This window comes from Aspergillus stella-maris, assembly GCF_047715825.1.
Source record: "Aspergillus stella-maris strain CBS 113639 unplaced genomic scaffold BDV14scaffold_61, whole genome shotgun sequence".
Lineage (NCBI taxonomy): Eukaryota > Fungi > Ascomycota > Eurotiomycetes > Eurotiales > Aspergillaceae > Aspergillus > Aspergillus stella-maris.
The window spans coordinates 13,645-35,999 of NW_027396855.1; the positions used below are offsets into that span (position 1 = coordinate 13,645).

General features: G+C 51.7%; 10 protein-coding genes across 10 annotated transcripts; 2 read left to right on the plus strand and 8 right to left on the minus strand.

The window, feature by feature from the left end:
* Positions 1-175: 175 nt before the first annotated feature.
* Positions 176-1,078, minus strand: BDV14DRAFT_203527 (uncharacterized protein; the record flags this gene model as incomplete). Its single annotated transcript, XM_073774299.1, has 1 exon — positions 176-1,078. The coding sequence occupies one exon, from the start codon at positions 1,076-1,078 to the stop codon at positions 176-178; it is 903 nt and encodes a 300-aa protein (XP_073624600.1).
* A 1,916-nt stretch (positions 1,079-2,994) lies between these two features.
* Positions 2,995-6,021, plus strand: BDV14DRAFT_120312 (putative DNA repair protein). The gene is made up of 5 exons (XM_073765889.1): positions 2,995-3,296; positions 3,343-3,496; positions 3,544-3,812; positions 3,861-4,460; positions 4,510-6,021. The coding sequence occupies exons 1-5, from the start codon at positions 3,231-3,233 to the stop codon at positions 5,875-5,877; spliced, it is 2,457 nt and encodes an 818-aa protein (XP_073624601.1). The 5' UTR covers positions 2,995-3,230; the 3' UTR covers positions 5,878-6,021.
* On the minus strand, positions 6,021-9,385 carry BDV14DRAFT_120299 (urease Ure). Its single transcript, XM_073765888.1, has 6 exons — positions 8,969-9,385; positions 8,814-8,900; positions 8,727-8,753; positions 6,616-8,670; positions 6,493-6,552; positions 6,021-6,425 (listed from the first exon to the last, which is right to left on the minus strand). The coding sequence occupies exons 1-6, from the start codon at positions 8,987-8,989 to the stop codon at positions 6,165-6,167; spliced, it is 2,511 nt and encodes an 836-aa protein (XP_073624602.1). The 5' UTR covers positions 8,990-9,385; the 3' UTR covers positions 6,021-6,164.
* Position 9,386: 1 nt separating this feature from the next.
* Positions 9,387-11,175, minus strand: BDV14DRAFT_120298 (uncharacterized protein). The gene is made up of 3 exons (XM_073765887.1): positions 10,980-11,175; positions 10,203-10,580; positions 9,387-10,141 (listed from the first exon to the last, which is right to left on the minus strand). The coding sequence occupies exons 1-3, from the start codon at positions 11,064-11,066 to the stop codon at positions 9,710-9,712; spliced, it is 897 nt and encodes a 298-aa protein (XP_073624603.1). The 5' UTR covers positions 11,067-11,175; the 3' UTR covers positions 9,387-9,709.
* A 51-nt stretch (positions 11,176-11,226) lies between these two features.
* On the minus strand, positions 11,227-11,837 carry BDV14DRAFT_179949 (uncharacterized protein). Its single transcript, XM_073769837.1, has one exon. It carries the CDS (start codon positions 11,579-11,581, stop codon positions 11,285-11,287), a length of 297 nt encoding a protein of 98 aa, XP_073624604.1. The 5' UTR covers positions 11,582-11,837; the 3' UTR covers positions 11,227-11,284.
* A 147-nt stretch (positions 11,838-11,984) lies between these two features.
* On the minus strand, positions 11,985-13,739 carry BDV14DRAFT_179951 (cytochrome b5 reductase family protein). The gene is made up of 4 exons (XM_073769838.1): positions 13,627-13,739; positions 13,271-13,550; positions 13,141-13,218; positions 11,985-13,087 (listed from the first exon to the last, which is right to left on the minus strand). Exons 1-4 carry the CDS (start codon positions 13,669-13,671, stop codon positions 12,519-12,521), a joined length of 972 nt encoding a protein of 323 aa, XP_073624605.1. The 5' UTR covers positions 13,672-13,739; the 3' UTR covers positions 11,985-12,518.
* Positions 13,740-14,175: 436 nt separating this feature from the next.
* On the minus strand, positions 14,176-15,333 carry BDV14DRAFT_120425 (60S ribosomal protein eL20). The gene is made up of 3 exons (XM_073765890.1): positions 14,990-15,333; positions 14,754-14,930; positions 14,176-14,696 (listed from the first exon to the last, which is right to left on the minus strand). The coding sequence occupies exons 1-3, from the start codon at positions 15,185-15,187 to the stop codon at positions 14,535-14,537; spliced, it is 537 nt and encodes a 178-aa protein (XP_073624606.1). The 5' UTR covers positions 15,188-15,333; the 3' UTR covers positions 14,176-14,534.
* A 454-nt stretch (positions 15,334-15,787) lies between these two features.
* Positions 15,788-17,818, plus strand: csn12. The gene is made up of 4 exons (XM_073769839.1): positions 15,788-16,546; positions 16,598-16,670; positions 16,724-16,938; positions 16,987-17,818. Exons 1-4 carry the CDS (start codon positions 15,984-15,986, stop codon positions 17,492-17,494), a joined length of 1,359 nt encoding a protein of 452 aa, XP_073624607.1. The 5' UTR covers positions 15,788-15,983; the 3' UTR covers positions 17,495-17,818.
* A 94-nt stretch (positions 17,819-17,912) lies between these two features.
* Positions 17,913-19,326, minus strand: BDV14DRAFT_179960 (BTB/POZ domain-containing protein). Its single transcript, XM_073769840.1, has 4 exons — positions 19,031-19,326; positions 18,590-18,940; positions 18,243-18,516; positions 17,913-18,172 (listed from the first exon to the last, which is right to left on the minus strand). Exons 1-4 carry the CDS (start codon positions 19,192-19,194, stop codon positions 18,113-18,115), a joined length of 849 nt encoding a protein of 282 aa, XP_073624608.1. The 5' UTR covers positions 19,195-19,326; the 3' UTR covers positions 17,913-18,112.
* A 560-nt stretch (positions 19,327-19,886) lies between these two features.
* On the minus strand, positions 19,887-21,788 carry BDV14DRAFT_179965 (ubiquitin-protein ligase RMD5). Its single transcript, XM_073769841.1, has 4 exons — positions 21,434-21,788; positions 21,217-21,344; positions 20,389-21,162; positions 19,887-20,336 (listed from the first exon to the last, which is right to left on the minus strand). Exons 1-4 carry the CDS (start codon positions 21,552-21,554, stop codon positions 20,118-20,120), a joined length of 1,242 nt encoding a protein of 413 aa, XP_073624609.1. The 5' UTR covers positions 21,555-21,788; the 3' UTR covers positions 19,887-20,117.
* Positions 21,789-22,355: the final 567 nt, after the last annotated feature.

Below are 22,355 nucleotides of genomic sequence, written 5' to 3' on the forward strand. Positions count from 1 at the left end.
AACGTGAAGTTTGACTCGCAAACATAAGATCAAGTAAGAGACGCCTAAGAAACGAAAGTGCCACTCATACGCCACAGATGCAACCCAAAATGAGCGAGATGTCAAGATAAAGAGCAAGGAAATTTGAAGTAGTCGTTACGCTTTCTTAGCGAAAGGGGAATTGCTTTCGGATTTTCTATCGCGCTGCCCTTGCAGGCGATTGAGGTGGCCGACGAATCGCAGCGCTCGTCGGAAGTAAACGAGAGGTTGTTGGCAGATGCAACGGCTCGGAGAACGACACAGAGTGTTGGATCGAAGCTCTTCCTGTGTGAGGTATCGAGGCCGAAAAGTCGTACAGAAAATTCAACGGCTGCCCTCTACGGATCGCATTCAAAACGTCCGTGTAACTGCCACGCTCCCCAGCGTCCTTGAGCCACTGTTCCCAATCCTCGTCCAATGGTACGTTCGCACCTCGTTCTCGTGCGGCTGTTGCGGCAAGGAGGCGATGATTCAGTTCCACCCCGCAACTTTCCATTTCTTCGTCGCTGGAATCTTCCGTCTCTTGTGCCTGCAACTCGCAGTCGATGCCACGGTCGTCAATTACACCGTCCACAGCGTCTGTTTCTTTGTATATCGTGGCCTTAGTTTCTACTTCAGGCGCTGGTAGCGGGCCATCCTCAACGTGAACAATGACAGAAGGGAGCGGAGAAGGTGAAGCTGGTCGAACCGCATCAGCAGTGGTGTCGCGAACCTTGACGCCTTCTTCTTTTTCGTAGCGCTGTCGTGCGGACTTGGTACCCTCCCAGCGACATAGAGAACCGATTTCCTCCTCTGATAGCCCCAGCTCGTCGAATACTCTGAACAACTTGCGATGCCATGGGAAACGACTTAGTCTCATGCGATGTGGGCCATAAGAATAGTCCAGGCCGGGGTATTGGGCTTCCACGCTGTCTAGCGATCCATAAAATGTTGAGGTCTCGATGCGAACTTCTGGTACCAGGTTGAGGGCGATATGGGCGGCAAATGTTGCGGGGTCACTGGTGCGCTGACGAGGGAATGTTGCCCGGTGTACAATCTGAGCCAAAGACGGTTTGTGCATTTTGAAAATTGTTGTCGAAGGTGTTGATGCGATGATTGAGTGTAGTGATTGTGTTGGGGACCGGGCCGATTTAGGGGTACAAATAACGGGGGCAGCGAAGTTGAAACGGGAATTATTAGATAGGCTAGGGGATCGATCTCCACAGAGCCTATTATAAGGCGGGTGCAGTGAGGCCGTCTGCTAATTGTAGGCGGATCCGATGTGAACCGTGCCCACTATACGTCAAGAAGACAAGAACAAGTTGGATAACAAAGAGGTGAAAAAAGAGGGCGAGATCGGGCAATCGCTGGTTCGTAAAGGAGTCCTGACTGCGGCAGCGGATAGTTTGGGGCCTTTGTAACCTTTTAGGGAGCGACGATCAATGGTTGGAAATTTAAAAACAATGAAGGGCTGGGCGTGCTTCTGGTGGCACGAAGGTGGCCTTAACTTTCCGCACAATGGAACCACAGCGAGCCTGAAGGTAGCTGACTGTCGAGGACCTAAATTGGGCTGATGGCACAATCTGAGCGTGGAGTGAGCGATGGCATAAGGGTAAGCTTCACGATTTGTAAGGGTGGACTTGCGCTCCCGTCAGAAACCAAAACACGGTATCAGGTACGAGGCAACGAGTAAGGGATTGTTGTTGGAGAATTCCGAACTATACTCCGGCTTGTCTTGTGTTGTCAAAGCTTGCAGATCCCTGAGTCGTGAGCAACGATCAGCAGTCAATAATAGTGACTGTTGAGCACTGATAGGGAACTGGCCGCCCAGTTCTGGTGGCAGTGAAGTACCAGAGCCGGCGCTCTTAAGGCCCCGACACTCAGGTCCAAAGTCAACACCGTCGGCTTATCTAGAGGACTAAAGACGAATGGGCCGCGTCCATGGTCAGTGATACGCCGGGTTGGTTGTGGAGTCCGGGATGGTCGATCGGGTTTCAAGTGCAAAACGAGGGAACAAAAGCAGAGGAAGGCGAGGAAGATGAGCGAACGACAGGTTTTATAATGCCACTTCGCTTCCAAGTCGGCTGACCACGCATACAAATGACCAGCACATCAGCATACTTGCGTGGAGCGCTGGAGCGTTGCTGAGCTGAGTTAGCCACTTCTAATCTGCGACAGCAGCTGAATCCAGTGTTGGTCGACTTGTCCACCTATGCACATATGCAGCACCAAACCCATCGATCGCAGTGCGTTGGCCAGCGGGTCTTTCGCCCATTCGTTTCGCGGAGGCTACCTGCATGGCCACTTGGTCAACGAAGGCCCAACAGTTGTTCGCCGGGCGCTATGCCTGGGGCCATGTAGGTACATGAATGGGGGAATGCGACGAGGAATCATGATAGGTCTGTGATTCAGGCTGATAGCGCGAGGATTGAATGGCTGTAGTCTAGACTGCCTGTCTCCGACCTGTCAAAGCAGATGCGCGGCGTGCGCCAATCATTGTGGCGATTCAGCGTAGGGATCTTGTCGAAATGTCTTAGTCGGTTTCGACTGCTATTCGCCACAGAGAAATAAAATTGAGCACCAAACGGCTGGGGTGATCAATCACATCAGGGCCCGGGGATGACCAAGAGATGGCGTTCCGATGGTTGACGTCGTGAAGAGTTGAAGAACAAAAATATACATCGGCCTTCCAGTCACGTGCACTGGCAGCGTTTGCCTTGATACTCCCACCACTACTACTTCCCCATCATCACATCTCATCGATCTTCCTCTCTTCTCTCATCTACGCAGGACAATGATACCTGGATACTACGCATCGCCCCATAAGCAGGGCACATCAAGCATCGTCAATGTCGACCTTTGATGGATTCTTTAAAGGTGCCCCAACTTCTATCTACCAACAGCAGGCTGAAACACTGACAGGTCAACCTTGCAGAATTCCCCCGTATTGCCAGTAAGCTCGAGATTTTGCTGCTTCCGAATCATATGGGGGCCGAGTTGACGTTAGATTGTGTCTCTAGTTGATTACTTCCGCATCGATCCAGGCCGTGATATCGGAGCGTACTTCCTCAGCCATGCTCATAGCGATCATCTCCAAGGACTTGAGTCCTTCCGGGCTGGTTTCATCTACTGCTCGTCAGCTACCAAAGAGGTAATTTTCTGACGTACAGTCCGACGCCATTTGCTGATACCATCGCCAGCTGCTTTTGCGGATTGAGAAATACCCCAACCGAATGAACTTCAGCAAGGGCATCCTTGAGTCTCGGAAGCTGCACTACAAGCACCTATCAACAATTCTGGTACGATCTTCGATAGCTTATGCAAAAACTTACTAATGATATGCAGAGGCCAATTTCCTTGAACACTCCAACAGAAATTGAGGTCGGCCAGGACAAGTTTGTCACTGTTACCCTTTTCGATGCTAACCACTGCACTGGTGCGGTAATGTTCCTCATTGAGGGCGATGGAAAGGCTATCCTCTATACGGGAGATATACGCGGTATGCGGTTTGTCCGATTTTTGATGCCTAATACTGATGAACCATAGCCGAGTCGTGGTGGATCGACGGCCTCATTCGTCACCCGGTCCTCATTCCATACACCCTGGGAACCAAGCGTCTGGACATGGTGTATCTGGATACCACGTTCGCTCGGAGCTCGCATAGCTTCCACAACTTCCCAACAAAAGCCGAAGGAATAGCTGAGCTGCTGCGCAAACTCGAGCCATATCCCAAAGATACGATATTCTACTTCCGAGCATGGACCTTCGGCTACGAGGGGGTCTGGGTGGCTCTTGCTGCTGCCTTGAAGTCGACGGTTAGTATAGCGCTTGGCTTGTTTCTCCTACCTTGCTTACGCATTTAGATCCATGTGGATGAATATCAGATTGGCCTCTACAAGTCTGTGTCATTAGCGGCTAAGGAAGGGAGTGGCGCAGGGGAAGCACCTTCCCTCTGTGGGCATAAGCTCGGAAACAGATTCATGCCAGGATGTCTAACTGCCGATAAGCAATCTCGCATACACAGCTGTGAGCCAGGCACCGTTTGCTCCGCCGCAACTTCCAGCAAAACAGTCTACATAAGCCCGATCGTTAGCCGGACAGGTAGAGACGACGTTCTCGAACTAGGAGCTGGCGGTGGGCTGGGTGACCTCTATCAGGTCCACGAACTTGAGCTTCCGGATCAGTCATCACTGGATCAATTAGAACAGCTCTGCAGTGAGAAGATAAAGGACCCTGACGCTCACCTCAAGGCAAAGAAAGCCCTCTCAGAAGCTTTCAACTCCAGAAACCAAGCTCTGTCCTTGGGCAAATACGGAATGACAGATGCCGCGGGGAAGACTTTGGATGACCTCGTGAACGCTCTCAGTCGCAGTCGAGCAGACGTGGATTCTCTATCATCAGTGGACTCGAGGTCGTCGACCGATATTCTGGATCAATCAGGCAACCCTCTTCCCAGGACTATTGTATGTATACCTCCATTCCATTTCCACATCACCAACTAACAATGTCAAGCGCTTCCCGTATTCTCGTCATTCCTCTTACACCGAGCTATGTAAGCTGGTAGCCGCATTTAGACCCCGAGACATCTACCCTTGCACCGTGGACCCCAAGGAATGGGACGAGTCTATCTCCATGGAAAGCCTCTTCGGCGAGTTTTGCTCCGGCAACACCTTCGCCCACGACCGATACATGCGTGTCATGGTTGCAGAAATCGGCGAACCACCAAGGAAAAGGGCACGACGCGATCCTGTATCTTCAACTCAATCGACTCAACAGTCAACGGTGCCGACTTACGACGAGTCAGTGTCGCAAATCTCAGAAGCGTCCATACAACAGATCACAGAGACAAGCCAGCCACTTTTGCTTCAACAGCCGGATCCTTCCTCACCCGCTCTACCTTCATCCGCACCAACACCAACACCGGCACCAGTCCCGCAGCAACAGCCGCAAGATACCGAAGATACCCACGACGGTGACGGCAACGAAGCAAGCCAAGACTCCCTTGGTATACCCTCCCAAAGCCCGCGCTCCGCAAGACGCAGACGCAATACAATCCGCGACGCACATCGTCGCCTCCAAGACGTTCAAAACCGGCAGTCCGAGGACAACACAGTTCAGCTCCAGCTCGGTCCCCTCCCCGACTCCTGGCCGACGAACGAAGAAAGCTCGCAGCGCTCGGCAACTACGCAGACCCGTACCGGTACCGAAGAGATCGAAGAGATTGAGGAAGGCGTTTCGCAGATAACGACCATTCATGATCCAGACCCTGACCCAGATCCCAACCCTACCATGACCCAACTTCCCGAACCCGAACCCGAACCCGAACCCCATCCCCTTTCCACAGACACCGCTACTGCCGGCGAGCAAGAGCCAAGTCCAAGAGCCTTTGAAGAGCTACTTCGAGCCAGCAACATCTTTATGGAAAGAGAGATGGAGAGAGACGTCAACGCCAACCTCATCGCCGGCCTCGAAGCCAACACCAACACCGACACTTACCCCAGCGCCAACATCAACACCGACACGGAGTCCAACCCAATCCTCACATTCAGCCAACAAAGCGCAGCAATCACCGTCTCAACCTCCGAGTTCGCATCCCAAAACCAAGACCAAAGTCAAAGCCAGGGTACATTTAACGGTTTAAACTCGCAGAACAACGAAGAGCTGCAGTATCTGTCTAGCCTGGTCCACGAAGATCATGTACCCGAGCACGAGAACGACCAGCCCCCAACTCCCCGTCCGTACCTCTCCTCCCGCGAAACATCCATTCGGAATAGGCAGGCGGCGTATGCGGCTGCGAGGGAGGATAGTTATGATGCGTGGGCGGAGGTGGGTATTACTTCTGCGGGGAATAATCATAGCGTTGAGGAGAAGGAGCTTTGAGTTGTGGTTGGTACCGCAGGATACATAGGGTAGGTTGGGATATGGAGTTGACTCGGGGATGGGGATGGGGATGGGAAGTTTACGATTTATGATGATTTGATTTGTTCTGATATTCGATGCAACATAATGACCAAAATACCTAGTTTAATAGCTCTCTGAACAACCATCCTTAAAGCTGCGGTTACTCTTACTTTTCCCACTTACAATTCCGCACAATCAAAACCAAATCCGAATCCAAGCAAATAGCTATCATACCTCATATACAACCAAGTACAGAATAATCCCACTTAATAAACAAAATACTCCTGCGTCAAAGGCAACGTCTCCGCCGGCTCCGCAGAACAAAGCATCCCATCTGCCTCAACGCGATAACTCTCCGGGTCAACCTTCATCTTCGGCATCGTGTCATTGAACTTCATATCATTTTTGCCAATGTTGCGGCAGTTCTTGACTGCTTCGACGCGTTTCTTGAGCCCATAGGACTGCACGGTGTTTGTGTCTAGCGAGACTTGGCTGACGAACATTACTGATGTGCTGGGGAGATAGGCCTGGAGAAATGGTTGTTAGTATGAAGTGGTTGGGTGAAAGAAATTGGGGAAGGGGGGAAGAACGTACGCCGAACTGGGGACGCATGATGACGGGTTGGATTGTTGGGATTGAGCCGTTGGGGTCGCCCTGGAGTCAAAGTATTAGTTCCAAACACCGTACGAGTCAAGTGAAAAAGGAAAGCAGGCATACCATCATCGAAGCAACAATCATCCCACTCTTCAAAATCTGCGTCGGCTTTGTCCCAAAGTAACTAGGCGGCCAAATGACCAGATCCGCAAGCTTGCCAACCTCAACACTGCCGATAAGATGCGACATACCCTGCGCAATGGCTGGGTTGATGGTATACTTGCTGATATACCGCTTGACACGGAAATTGTCTGCTCCCGTGCCCTCATCCTGCGGGAGCAGGCCGCGCTGCTCCTTGTTCTTGTGTGCTGTGTTCCATGTGCGCAGGATAACCTCGCCGCAGCGACCCATGGCTTGAGAATCGGAGGACATCATGCTAATTGCGCCGAGATCGTGCAGGACGTCTTCGGCCGCGATTGTTTCTGCGCGAATACGGGATTCGGCGAAGGCCACGTCTTCAGGAATGTTCTTTGATAGGTGGTGGCAGACCATGAGCATATCAAGGTGTTCATCGAGGGTGTTCATTGTGAATGGGCGGGTGGGGTTTGTGCTGCTGGGTAGAACGTTGGCGTGTTCGACTACCGAGATAATGTCCGGGGCGTGGCCGCCGCCGGCGCCTTCAGTGTGGTAGGTGTGGATGACGCGGTTCTTGAAGGCTTGGATGGTCTGTTCGACGAAGCCGGATTCGTTGAGGGTATCGGTATGGATCATACATTGAACGTCGTACTTATCGCAAATGTTGAGACAGGTGTCGATTGCTGCGGGCGTAGAGCCCCAGTCTTCGTGGAGTTTGAGACCGGCGGCTCCGGCAATGATCTGTTCTTCGATGCTTATGCCGCCGCTGTCATTGCCTTTGCCTGTTATACCGACGTTGATGGGGATTTGGTCGCATGCTTGAATCATTTGGCGCATGTGCACTGGTCCGGGGGTGCAGGTTGTTGCGTTGGTACCGGTTGATGGGCCTGTTCCTCCTCCGAGGAAGGTGGTGATTCCGGAGGCGAGCGCTTCCGTTGCTTGTTGGGGGCAGATGAAGTGGATATGGGTGTCGAAGCCACCTGCGGTAACGATCTTGTTCTCTCCTGCGATGACATCCGTTGAAGAGCCAACGATCATGTCTGGATGGACACCATCCATCATATCAGGGTTTCCTGATTTACCAATGCCGACAATGATACCATCCTTGATACCAATGTCCGCTTTGTAGATACCACTCCAATCGATAATGATAGCGTTCGTAATCACCGTATCCAGGCACTCAGTGGTAGATTTCCCAGACGCCTGGCCCATACCCTCTCGAATACTCTTGCCACCACCAAACGAGCACTCATCTCCATAGTAGGTATAATCCTTCTCAATCTTGATCCAAAGATTTGTCGTTCCTAAGCGGATAACATCACCAGTCGTAGGTCCGAAAAGCCGAGCGTACGCCTCCCTGTCAATCGTAAACGGAGCAACAAGCGCAGAATCCGCCGCGGGCTCAGGAACATGCGCAAATCCCGCAGTCTGCAAACGCTGCACAATCTCATCCGCACGAGCTAAATCAACAATACCCGACGCAAGGAAATTGCCTCCCTTTATTACCTTGTTACCTCCAATCTCAACCAGCGTGACGGTCTTCTTATCACCAGGCTCAAACCGCACAGACGTTCCGGCAGGAATATCGAGACGGAATCCGTACGCACGAATCCGATCAAATTTCAGCTGCGGATTTGTCTCGATGAAGTGGTAATGCGATCCAACCTGGATAGGCCGGTCTCCTTCACTCACAACCTTAAGCTTAATCCGCTTTCGGCCCTCGCTTAATGTGATGCGTGAGTTCTTGACCGGTATCACGGCCCCTGGCACCTTTTCGGGAAGGTAATCATCCGGGTTAATTGCAGGGAATGTATCCGCCGGTGGGATGGGGAGGAAACTCCCGTATAAAGCCTTTTCGAGGTCGCCGTCGTCTGAGCTGATGGGATGATGCACGGTCACTAGGTAGCTGCCTGTCGTGAATGTGCCTTCAACTTGTAGCTCGACTAGTGTCGATGGTACCGATGGGAGGACGTGCCGGCGACCAAGCATGGTCTTGCCGATGGACATGAGATCGGCTACTGAGTATCCTCCATCGCGGATTAACTGGTGGGTATTAGAACGTTCTAGTCTGCATGATGCAGCGGAAATCAGGTCCATACCTCGTGCAAGTTTGACGAAATCAGCGCCTATTCAACCCATCAGTATTATTCTAGGCCATGGCCTCTCAATTCAGCAACACAACATACCGTAGCTTCAGCATGATTAAGCCTCACACCCCTCGCAAGCCGTCGCTGGGCCAAGAATCCCAATTGCGAGATGGCGAGCTTATCAAGCTTGTATAGGAATCAGCACATCAGTACGAGCAGAACGAGCAGAACAAGCATCAAGCACATCGCCATACCTCCTTCGGGATAAGATGCATCTTATTGTCGCCCTGCGCCCTGGACCTGCGACCTCCGGTCTTGGTAGAATTTCTTTTCCCGTCCTACCAATCTGCGAATCAAAGGCGCCGAGAGTGAGAGCTGGAGACGAAATCAGCCAATCACTGGGTTTCAATGGCCTAGTCGGCTGTCGGTAGATGTTGACGGGTGGATGAGAGTTATAGTGGGGTGAGTTATCTCGGTTTGAACTTGGAGGTTTTGGCTGGCCAGTTCGTCAACCCCTCTGGTTCAATGGAAGAAGAGAAGAAGGAAGAAAAAGAAAAGATAAAAGGCGAGGCCCCATCGGACTTCGGCGAAGTTTTAAACGATGCTCTCTAGGCTAGTTCGAGTGGGACGCTGGGAGGCCGGGGAAGTTGGACCTTGTATGGTGGATGGTGGGGTTGAAGAGATAAGGTCACGCGTTTCTGATAAGCATGTTGTTTCGGCCTATGAAGCTGGACGAGATATTCATCCTTTTGACAAACACTTACAATCCTTGTCTTTACTTACTAGGATGGAAATACCTGAAGCTAACACTGTTCCATTGAAAATGTACTCCAACATAGAAGCCAGAACTACACACAAGAAACACCAACCCCCCAAAACAAAGCAAGGCAGCAACCACAAGAAAGCTAAAGCCAAATCCAACTCCATATCAATTCGACATATTCACACAAAAATTACCTTTTTCCTACTCTCTGCGCTGTACTGTAAGAGCCCGCTTACTCGTCGTCGTTGGCAACCTCGCTCTTGCGCTTCTTCTTCGAACGCCTGTCGCTGCCGGCTGCCTTGCGCGGCTCCTCCTTGTCCTTCTTAGCGGACTGGCGCTTCTTCTCAGGCGATTCGTTAGAGCCCTTCTTGGTGACAGGGGTGGAGGTCTCCTTGGAAGGCTTGCCCTGGCTGCGGCGGCGCTTGGGAGGGGGCGTGGGCTCCTTGACGGGTTCCGGCGAGGACTCTTCTTCCTCCTCCTCTTCGTCCTCTTGCTCCTCCTGCTCCTCGTCTTCCTCATCAGACCCCTCCGCAGCAGCGACATCTAGGTGCAGCTGGTTGGCAGCCTTGTCATTGTCGTCATGGTCAACGGGAAGGCCAGCCTTGTAGGCGGCGACCTTCTCCCTATAGGCCGCGAGGTTCTCGGCGTAGAGCTTTTTCCATATCTAAAGATCGAGTCAGTCACATGCGCTACTGAAAAAATTGAACATGGCGCGAGTAACATACCTCCTTCTGAGACTCCGGCATCTCACCCCAACGCTTAGTACCTTCGGCAGAAACATCCTTAGGCTTGGCGTCGGAGCCGAGTTCCTCACGGATGTGATCACGGTTGTGGTGCATGTACAAGAAGAACGGGGTAAGAGTACGCTTAGGGGCGTTAGGATCAGCGCGACCGCGCTTGCGCTTCTTCTTCTCGCCAGACTCAGCCTCCGGCGCGGCAGAAAGGGCCTTCAGGCCATTGTTCTGAAGACTAGCGGTGAGGGTGGTGATGGCCGCGACGTCAACATTGGAGCTCTCTTGACCGAGAACGGTGTTGGTGTGGTTGATGTAGGCGCGCGACAGCTCGAAGGCAGCGGACTGCAGTTGCGCGAGGCTGGCGAGGACCTGTTTGCTTTGTAAGTAACTTCATAACTGCATGACGAACAGAAGCGCAAAGCCATGAGATCGTAGAGAATGCGCGTTTGGGTAAAGAAGTGATAGCGCGACAGAAGATCGAGTAGAGGGGTAGCTGCGCGCAACCTGACAAAGAGAGGCAGTTCTTTGTCGCGCGAGCGGAAGAGCAATGGAATAAGACGTGAGAACAGATGTAAGATTAGTGTTGAAGTTTTGCGCATTCCTCATGAGCTCAGTCGCCGATCTTAGAAAAAGCAAATCATATACTTGAAGAAGCCCAACAAGCGTGGCGAGCTAGCTGAATAGCGTCGAGGAATGGAGATAGAAGGGTGGTGGTGATTGTTTACAAACGCGCGCGCTAGATCGAGAAGAAAAGAGAAACAAACTTACAGCATCGCGAGTCTTTTGGAACTCCTCGACGTCAACAGTGACAGTCTTAGGAGCGCTAGACTCACCCTTATTCGAAGATCTAGCCATTTTGAAAGTTGTGCCGGGAAGTGGTGGCGCAAGAAGAATAATGGTACGGGATAGTAGTGTAACGGAAGGGAAAGGAAGAAGGCGAGTCGCTGGAAGGAAAGCAAGCCCAAAACAAAACCGAGGGGGAGCTGGTTTCGGCGGTGTCGGGGGGTGAGCAAAGGGAGAAGAATTTTTTTTCGCGCGGGTTGGGCAGCGCGCTAAGAGGGGCACAGCGCCCACTAAATACCTTGCGGAGCTTGTGCTGGGCGACCGCTGCTGTAGTGGGCGCTGAACACTGAGCAGAGCAGAGCAGGTGCACCCAGCACCAGCACCAGCGCAAGCACAGTCCACGGCCAGCGCTCGCAGCTGGCACTACCGGCAGTAGTGGCTGCTGCTGAGGGCGAGGCCCCGCCACTGCCCACCCATCCGTGGACAGACGGCTCCTTTGGCTGAGCTGGCACTTTGCCTGCCGTTTCACAGCGGTAGCCCGGGGCGCCAGCTTGGGCTTTTGGTTTGCGCTGCCGCTGCGCCATCATTATGACCTCTCACGTCTACCTAAGGTTCCAAACGTGCAATAATCCATGGATTTAGTTCTTGCATCGTGGAAGCATTATTATCGCATCCTGGTTGGAAGTTCGAGAATGACAGGGGAAAACCGTTTGCTCTTTGTTCTTGTCAGAATGATCGTCAGCGTAGACACGAGCGCAGAGCCAGAAAGACTGGCGCAACCAAAAGTCTAGGTCGTCAGTAGGCTGCAGGCCTGCAGTAGTTCTGCCGCAGCGCAGAGCGCAGGTGACAGTGGACGGACGGCACAACGGACGGGGTGCTCTTCACCCGCGCCCAGATCATCGCTGATCAGACCCGGCGAGCGATGCGATGCGCTCGACACAGTTTTGAAGATATTGTTCATTGAGGAGGTGCAGTCAATAGTATGTCCATGCGCGACTCAAATTATATTATTATTCATGCCCTTAGCATACCAGGGAAGTGTTGACGCTGTCAAACTGGAAACATATATATAGGACTACAAACGGCATCGAACCATGACTATCTGAAGCAGAGCGCCAGTGGATGCAACCCTGTGAGCTAAACCGATGCATAGCAAATACTGCCATCTAATGCGACTTCAGTTTTCTACTGCATAAAGTTCATAGGCGTATGATGCGCCGGCAATCGTGGGTTGAAGATGAAGGGTAGGTACTTGGGGTGCGTAGCGCCGAGTGTTGCGAAAAGCGGGGGTTCATGCGCCACCGCATAAATAGAGCAACACTGTTTAAAGGACAGAGGGCAATGGTAGAAATACATTATCTGTCTATCTATCGTCTCATTGAATATAGCTTGACTTTCGGCAGTTTCAGCCGGCCGTGCAAGCGACATACGATCGCCTTCGCCAGGAATCAGATCTTGAACATTGGCTCGAGACATGCGCCAAAAAACACGACAACACAACAGTCAACCACATCAGTGACTGGTTTAGAACTTGTAGACCTGGTCCTTGCTGTAGCCAAGCTCCTTCAGGATACCAGTGAGCTCACCCTGGTCCTTGGGGCTGACCTTGGGGCCACTGACAGCCTTGTACAGACCGGGAGGGCCGCACACAAAGACCTTGATGTTCTCCTCCTTAGGCTCGGGAAGGACAGTCTTCAGGAGCTCCTTGGTAATGTAACCCTTGCCGCCGGTCCAGCCCGAGGGCGGGTTGTCGAGAACGTAGAAAGCACGGAACCGCTGGGGGTAAGTGTTCTCCAAGTCCTGGAACTCCTTCTTCAGAAGAATGTCCTCCTCGGTGACGTTACCGAAGACGAGAGTAACCTTGGTCTTGTCCTCGGGGTTCTTGAAGATTTCGCGGGCGAGCTGGTACATGGGGGTGATTCCGGTTCCACCAGCAATGAGGGTGATGTGGTTGTGCTTGTTAGCTTCCCAGGGGTACTTGGGGAGCGGACCCTTGAAGTGCAGGCGCTGGTCGACGTTCATGCTGTGGATGTGTTCAGACATAGGTCCGTTGGGGTAGCGCTTGACAACGAGCTCGAGGTATCCGGGCTGGTCTGCAGGAGTGTCAGAGATCATAACCAGACAGAGCATAAATCGAGTGGCATACCTTCATCGCTGGTAGGAGTGTAAGGGCGGATGACGGGCTTTCCACCATCGGGAGGGGTGTACTTGGTCAGAAGAGCGGCTGGATAATGATAGTAAGCAACGGCTGTGATACGTGCGCTCAGCGAACTTACAAGCAATCTGCAGACCAGAGACAGACTCCTTGTCCTCGAACTCGAAGCGCAGTCTCTTGGTGTTGGGGCTCAGGACCTCGATGTTGGCCAGCTTAAGGTCAACCCATCCCTGGTCCCCGCCCACGAAAACCTTGGGGCGGTCCTTGGGAGCCTCTGCAGTAGCAGCACCGGACTGGTAGCGCCAGAGTCCAATACCAGCGCCAACAAGACCGACACCGACGTAGACGGGAGCAAGAGAAGCCTTGGCCTTGGGCGCCTCAGTTGCGTACGAGCGGACACTCTGATGTTGCCAGTCAGCTTACGAGTCCGGGAAAACAACCGAGAGAAAATCGGAATTGTGCTAGAGGACGACGTACCTGCCTCAAGGGCTGAGCACAGCGGAAAGCGTAACGAGAAAACATTGCGCAAAAAAAGAATGAAGCTCTTCCAGAAATCAATTGAAGTGTCTGGGGTGAGGTTGTGTCAGGAAGTCTGGCCAGGGAGCCCGAGGGACCTTCGACATCGCGGGCTCCGAAAACGCCGAGCTCTTTCTCCGAATGTGACGTAATCCAGCTACGTCCCTGGCCTGACTGGCGATTAGCAAGCAATCACCTCATTCTGCCACTTAATTGGCCTTTCTCATGGCCAGAATGCAGAGACTATTCCGTAATTCCGCATGGATCTTATTATGAGCCTCATGCGAGCAGTGGCCGCGATGTCTGGAGTATCGAGAACTGGCTTATGCTGCCTTCCGGGAATATATTCAAGCATGGAGTACAGACTTGACACTGAGAAAATATAGATTGCGAAATTTACCGGTTGTCCTGAGGGAACTCTGCATTCGAAACGAGCGAAGAATCTCGATCTTTAAGCCACTCATTGGTCATAGGTTACATAATGATTGTCATATTCCTCAGCAGGCCAGCGATACAGCCGCGCAGGAAGAATCATGCTACCGTTTGTGCAATCTACAATATCAATAGATATCACGCGCTAAACCTGAGCCTCTGGTTAATGGCAAGCCTACAGAAAGCTGCGCGAGTACTGGGGTTGATATGGGAATGTTGCAGGTATCTGATGACAACAAAAAAAGAACCCCGTAATTTTTGGAATATAACTTGCAAGGTCGCTGCTGAGGACTAGAGACATAAAACCATCTTTCCCATCGTTTGGGCTTTAGATACACCGGTTGTTTCCCGCGTGACCTGTGTCCTTCATGCATGCTATGGCCATAACATAGTCATTCATCCGCACACTCCTTTCCCATAAACCCATAACATCACGTCTAAGCGAAAGTAGAAGGACGAGAGTAGGCGAAGACCTTCTTCTTGTTGTTGGCAGCGGCGGAACGGTGGGGCAGAGGGAACTTGAGGTTCTTGGTGAGGAGCTGCTTGATGTAGGGACGGCGGATGGACTCGGCGTTCTCGACCTCGACAACCTTGAGGATCTGTGGAGACACTGTTAGATGGATCATCGGGATAGAAAGGAATGGGAGTCGACATACGTGGATGGAGCCGAAACGGGCACGGTGGCGGGCAGCCATGTCCTGGTAGAGGGACTCAACAGCGTCGGTGCGGGACATCTCACGGAACTCCTTGTACATGTTGTGGGTACCGGAGCGAGAGTCGTAACGGAGCCAGATACCGAAGTTCTTGACCTTGAGGGGACGCTTCTCGCTGATCTATTGACATTGTCAGTCCTGGTTTCTGGTTTTGACGTTCCCATGCAATGTAGACATACCACGTTGAGGCTGACGATCTCACCGTTGGCCTTCTTGACCTTACGGAGCTGGGTCAGGAAGTACCAGAACCGCGACTTAGCGACGACGGTGTTGGGCGCAAAGATGCGCATGCGGTACAGCTTGGGCGTGGGGTTGGCCTCGGTGGGCAGATGACGCCCGATGACCTGGTACTCAGTGAGACGCCCTATCATATCCATGTCAGTCGTCTCATTCAGAGATTGCCAAAGCCATGTCCCAGTGAATCGGTTGCGTTAAATCGATAGTTCCAGTCGTTGGAGTGAAATCAGAGTTGTTGGTCAAGTCCATTGAAAAAGTAGTATGTCTGCGGTCGGATCGCTTGTTGAAAATCCATCTCTTCCTCCTATAATCACACATTCGCACGAATTCTCCTCGGTTCCCAGCCTAAACCTCTATGCAATTGTAGCGGGCGCATCGGTGGAACGTAATGATGTCGTGAAGGGTCGCTCAACGATCGTAGATTTTTGCCGATTCAACTCGATTCAACTCGATTCAACTGGGACACGGACGCGATGAAAAAGTCAAACTCACCCATCTGGTAAATTTGACTGTCAGTAATGTCTTCTTGATATGGCGACAGCAAGGGTTTTGAATGGGTGGGCTCACTTTTATTGACGCTGTGTCGATTAGTTGTCGATATAGGTGTGCCGGGTTGTCAATCCACAAAAATGGAAGAATTGTGATGTTGGGGGAGTTTAGGGCTGCCGCCCTTCGTCTAAGCGACCTAAGGGCTTGGCATAAGTGGCGCTATTCCAGGTTGGGTGAGCCACCGCCACAGTCACCGCCCCGGCTACTGTGGCTAGTGAGAGTTGACGGTGCCGCTTTTGTCTGTTCCCCACTTGCCTTTGAATCTGGATTGCAGGTGGGTTCGCGATAGCTTCGAGGGGTCAAAGTCCGAAATCAAGCTCGCGACGGACGATGCAGACACATTGAATAGCTCAACTTTTGCAGGTCGCAACTCAACACTCCAGACCTATGGACTCTATTCTCGAAGAGCTCGAAGTAGGGCATCGACTCGGCTCTGGCCCTCGGCTAGCAGCTGCCCTCACCCCGATCGATACGCCGCAAGACCCCAGACGATTGGTCACTTTCTACAACTTCTCGAACGCCGCTCAGATTTCCACGAGTCTTCGTTACTATATTTCGAATATCGGTGGTCCAAGGATACCCAAGCAAGAACTGAACTCATGGATAGACATCTTTTCGGCTTATTGGAGAGCAGTTGGAGAGATCGTTAAATTCGACGAAGCCCCATCGCGAGCGAGCTGGGTCCGGGTCTATGACAATTGGAAAGAAGTTGCAAACTTGCTTATCAGGGCATATACAAGCCCGGGCTTGGAGATCTGGACCATACCTTGTCTCTATGTCGTTGGAACATATCTACGGGTCTTTGCTTCAAAGGCCGACGCGGAAACTGCGGCACAGGGGTCTGTCGCGTACTCGGAGGATGACATGCTCACAGACTTTGGGAAGAATGCGAAAACCGAGGAAGCTGCGCGAGTGTTGAACCGCATGTTCACCTTGTGCCTCAATGACAGGTGAGTCCTAAGTGTTTCGGTACGTCGCGGTTCGCTAACAATTGGCTTAAGAGCACCGAAAGAGGAATCGCGGAAATGGGGTGTTTACTATATGACGAACCTTCTCTTCAAAACTTACTTCAAGGTATGCTCCAGGACAAAAACTTGATCATAACTTGATATGCTTACGTGCCCCAGATCAACGCCGTCGGACTTTCCAAGAACCTTCTACGTGCGCTCAACGCCCAATCACAGGATTTACCGGACAAGGATCTATACCCAAAGTCGCACATCGTCACATTCAACTACTTTGTCGGCGTCATATTCTTCCTCGACGAGAACTACGCCGAGGCGGAGGAACACCTCGCTTATGCGTGGAACCACTGCCACAAGAGCGCAATTAAGAACAGAGAGTTAGTCGCATCACGTCCTCCCAGCTGGTAACGCTAACAACTCGACAGGCTAATTCTCACATATTTAATTCCCTGCCATCTCGTTAACACACATACCCTACCTAGCAAGAAGCTCCTGAATGACTTTCCACGCCTCGAACAACTGTTCCGTCCACTATGCGAATGTATTCGCCAAGGTGATCTCAACGGCTTTGATGATGCTATGACCGCCGGCGAAGAAGAGTTTGTCCGGAGACGTATCTACCTCCCACTCGAGAGAGGCCGAGACATCGCTTTACGCAATCTCTTCAGAAAGGTTTTCATAGCCGGTGGCTTTGAAGAATCTAAAGACGGTCAGCCGCCAATTCGACGGACGAGAATACCCGTTGCGGAGTTTGCGGCAGCGCTGCGGATAGGTACCCATGCAGATGCAAGAACCCGGGTTGATATCGATGAGGTTGAATGTCTGCTATCAAACCTCATCTACAAGGGCCTCATGAAAGGATACATTGCCCGTGAGCGCGGCATGATTGTTCTGAGCAAGGGCGGCACTGCTTTCCCAGGGACAGGTGTTTAGCCCAGCACATAAGACCTTTCCAACACCAACCCCTCTAAAAGAGAACAAACCCACCAGACTTAGACAATCCGTCAATGTCTTCAAACAAGCTACTAGAGCCCGGCTCTATATGAGAGCTTGACGGACAAAATATGAGTAGCACGTTCTCAGAGTCGAGGTCCCAAGACCGCAGAGCACTCTGAACACCGTACTGCATAAACCGACTTTCGGCGAGACGGTTGCTGTTGCTGAGGACGCGGTATCCCTATCTTCAATTACGATATCATTTACGAATAGACGGCATAGCGAAAACCTCAAAAGGAAATCAGAATATAAATCTTCCACACCTAGCTTTCACTAGAGCATAGATCGCACATACCTTTCGGTCTCAGAAACGGTAATTAGAGCATTCGTATTATTCATCGGTAATGCTAGGCTACCCGAACCTCTTTAGTACAATTTGGACCAGTTCAACAGGATAAGATATAGTACAAGGCAAGTCACAAGACAAGAAGAGAGACATAGAATCCGAAAACGCATAACATCATAGAACACCCAAACACAAGGACTCGCACAGCGCTAAACAATATCCCGAGACCAACACCAAAAGCTGCAACTGTACTGCAGTCGCAACTACAACTATTCGACACGCGAAGGCTTCAGGGTACTCATACTCATCCCCGGTCCCGCAAGGTCATCCTGCATGAACCATTAGCACATCCGTATACTAACCAAAGCAAAGTAAACAGCTAATAAAAGAACCACTCACCATATGATTACACATAGCAACAAACAAATCAAAGAACAGTTTCCCGCCCTTCTCCATCTCCATCTGCATAGTCCCGCTGCGCTTGAACGTTGATCGGCTCCGGATAATAAGAGCCAGGTAGTGCGCTCGCAGCTTAGACTCGTGGTCTGGTGTATTGGCGTAGGCGTACCGCGCGCTGGCGAGGATCGTGCTGCATTGGATGCCGCTGTGGAGGCCCTGTTTTATGAGGGATAGGCGCTTCAGGTGTTCGAGGCCGTATTTGTTTGCGGCGCAGCTGGTGGGCGTTAGTATCCGATTCAGTATAATACAAGAGACTCAAGATGTACTAGAGATGGATGGCAACGTACTAAACAGCAGTATCCTTGAGTATCTCCCCCTCGGCAGCCGGGCTGTACAGCGTAGCACCATCTGATTGTCCGGTGTTCAATCTAGGTTTCTCCAGCTCCCACGTATTGTTATTCTCGTTGTGGATTAGGCGCGGGTAGTAGTCGCCTCTGTAGAGGTACTCGAGGATACAAGAGAACACCTCTGGTTGTTCCTCTGGAAGGGCAATCCGGCGACCATTGATCGGTTCAAGCGATTGTGCTCGCGTGCAAGCGGTTGTGAAGAATGGCGATACGCAGAGGATTTCCCTGTGGGCGGCGAAGAGACGTTTGTCGGGGCCGACGCTGATGGTGATTACGGAGGATGAAGAGGAGCTGTTTGTAGCAGATAGCGACCGTTAGCTAGGTTATCCAGAGCGAAGATCGAGAGGTGGAAAAGCAAGTGGTGCAATTGGAGCTTCTTACCTGCTATCAGGCGGAGAATCTGGTACACGGCGTCGCTCAAGGCGCTTTGAGGCGACGGAGCCATCACGAGGAAGCCGTTTAGACCTAGATGTAGCTTTGGAAGTCCCGTACTTGGACGAAAAGCTGTCTGAGTGGAATTGGTGTGGTCGCCTGCTTGTCAGCATATTCGCTGTTGCGTTAGGAACCTCGTAGAGTATCTGAATGGCTTGAGAAGTCGAAAGAACCTGGGGGAAGCGCAGGTTCAGGGGGATCTCCAGTTTAAATCCTAAAATCAGGGCAAAGGGTGATGGTAAAACAGTTTACCCTGCTAGCTTGGGTACAGACGAGGTAACAACAGTATCGCTGCGTACGGCGAGGCTCGCTGCCAGTAACCCCATGGTGAGTGTGGGCATGATTAGTGCAGGGATTGGTCAATGTTGTGATTTAGGGGGATGCGATAAGCCAGGAACTGCCTCATTTGACTCATCCATGGCTGCAGGAGTTGTTTGTTTCCTGCATGGTTGTGATTCAGCTTGGTGGTGAGTCGTGCAAAGACGCGTAATGGGTAATTCACGCGTAAAGTGGTTTCCCGAAAACACGAAATTTCGCGCTCTCACGTGATACAGAGGCCAATCAATGTCGTGGTGAGTGGAGCGCTTGTTCTCTTTGTCGCAGAGATACTTGTGATCAGTCATTTTTTTGTCAAGGATAGAATCTCTTTGTCCCAAAGTACGTCCAAGGATGTCCAGGGAATGCTTTGAAGGTAACAGAATGACTTGCAGAAGAGGTGAGGGCAACCAATTGGATACCCTGCCAAGGCCATCGCACCTCAGCGCCGATGCGGACTCCACTTTATGTACTGCAATTCGGACTCAAACTTGGGAAGTGGAATGCTTGATATTACTCCGTACTAATTAAGTTACATGCGCCTGATGATTGATCATATCCAGCCCGAAATACGCCACTGCCAAAACGCCTTTTGCTCCGAAAGAATCAATCTGGGCTACCTGGCCCCTCACTTTCCATGCATCAAGCGAATGCAACACCCATCATCCTATAAGGCGGAGAGAACCTGCTCTTTAACGCCGAGTATACCAGTCTATTTTCCTTAGAGGAAGAGTTTCTTCGCGTCCTTCGGACTGCTCTCAAGAGGGCAGTAAGGGCACTTGAAACGAGCGCCCTTGCAAAGTCGTCGGAGCGACTCGTCGGCGACTACGTGCCCGCAGGGCATCATCATAGGTGGGTTTGCGTCGGTGGTTTGTTCTTTCGAGACCGGGCAGACGAAAATGGAGTGGAATAGGTATGAAGGTGGGAGCGGGATTTCGACCTTGTCTCACATTAGTCAAGAAACATGACGACCAAGAACAAGTCAGACTTACCGGCAGTTCGTGCTCTGTGGTCCATTCCGTGCGCTTTGCTTTCATGATGCTTTGCAGTTTCAATAGGGTAGGGAGAGCGATTGCACCTGCAGTTGCTGCAATGTAAAGAGGAGAGTCCGGAGACAGCCCTAGCAGTGCACAGAACTCGCGCGTGAACGAGTGAGAGACATCAGCCCAAGCAGACGGGTTGTTGAAGATGTTCTTGTAAGGCGAATCCGGTAGGTTAGGGCTGAATGCCATGGCACCCATAAGCTGCTGTATTTCACGCAGGTATCTCGGCGAAAACGCCTGGAACTCGCGCTTGGCGTACTCCAAAGCTGCTTGACGACCCTCAACTGTAGGACCACGCTGCTCATGCCCACCGTGGAAGAGCCAAACGAACTGCAACCTGCACAGTTCGAATTCAAGGTTGCTTCCCCTCATCTCTAGTGCCGCCCTGTGTTCTTCCTCCCTTGACCATTCTATAGCCGGCAGCAAGTTGTTATTCTCTTTGAGTTCGTGGAGGATATGGTACATGGTGCGGAATTGGTCTCGTACTCTGCTGGACTCCATCCCGTCGATATCCAGGAGCGCAGCAGCTTCGCCCATTGTTTCTGAGTCGAGTCCCTGCTGCCTTTCCTCTGCCTTCTTTTCGGCAACCTCTGAGAGAAACGAGGAAGCGACGGAGAATTGGCCTTCCCGCAGTAGATGCATGGCGATGGCTCGGTTTATGAGGTGGTCTTGCGAAGATAGTACATCGTTCTCGGAGCTCGGTAAAGGCCTATCTTTAAAGAGCTGATGTAATTAGCGTAGTTCAAGTTGGATAATTGCGTAGTTTTCATGCTCTACCTTATCCAAAGCCTTCGAGTACTTATTGAGACCGCTGTGGGTCTCCTTGAGGTTATCATTGATAGAATCGAACGACGATTTTATAGGATTCTGGAGCTTAGCTAGCGAGACAGAAGCTTGATTCGGATCTATGTTATCGCTCAAAGTCAGCCAACCCGTTAAATCAAGAGCGTTCATCGTCTGACAATCCATCGGCACTATCCATCGGAGTACGAACCGGCAGCGATCTTATCCCGAGCAGCCTGGAGCTGATCTATGGCGTCCTGCACACTCTTGATGCTCTGAGACGACTTCAGCCTCTTCGAAAGGCGCTCATGTTCCTTCTGAACGAGATCCATGGTGATGGTTGGGCGTCCGGCGACCCGCGGACTTCAGTGCGGAGGTTCGGAGCGGAGTGCGACGTTACCGCTCGTTCACAGTTCGAAGAGCAAAAGCCATGTGGGGGAAGTCTTGGATAGAGCTTCCCATGCAACGGAATAATGCGCCGTATAGCCTGGTTTCGAGGAAGTCGACTCGCGGGCGTTTCAATCGGGAGAGGGGGTCATGGGGTGAGGAGATAAGTCGGGCTCCTCCACTCGATCCCCAATCTAATTACGACATTGACTGTCACGTGCTTGAATGCAGTTATGCCCCTCGTCTAGGGCGAGCATGAACAAAAGCTGATAAGAGCTCTGCTGATAACTTGGTATTCATATGTTGCGATACAGATGACAGGTGTTTATGCTCTAAACCCTTCTCTGATGGCTGTATAGTTTCTGCTCTCCAACGCTTGAGCGCACCACCAAGGACTACGAGAACGCCTAACTGCGTACCTCGGCTCTCCAGATATCGCCCGCATCATGTTGATCTTACTGTTACACAAGTGACGCTTGGGGCCTCCAAGACAGGTCTCCATATCCTCAAAGAACATCTAAAATAAGCCCATGCAAGGAGATCCCTTGAAAGCCAGCGACCCGGAGCTGAATCCCGTGACATCAAACAGCTGTGGAAACCAAGATGCTTGACCATTCAGGGGTGCCCGTAGGCTCTGCTAAATAGGGATATGATGACTAAGCGAGGTCGACCCGTAGGGGCAGGCGGTACCGGAGGGCAGTATGCTCCGACAACAGCTCAGGTGAACCTCTCCAGCTCCAACCAAT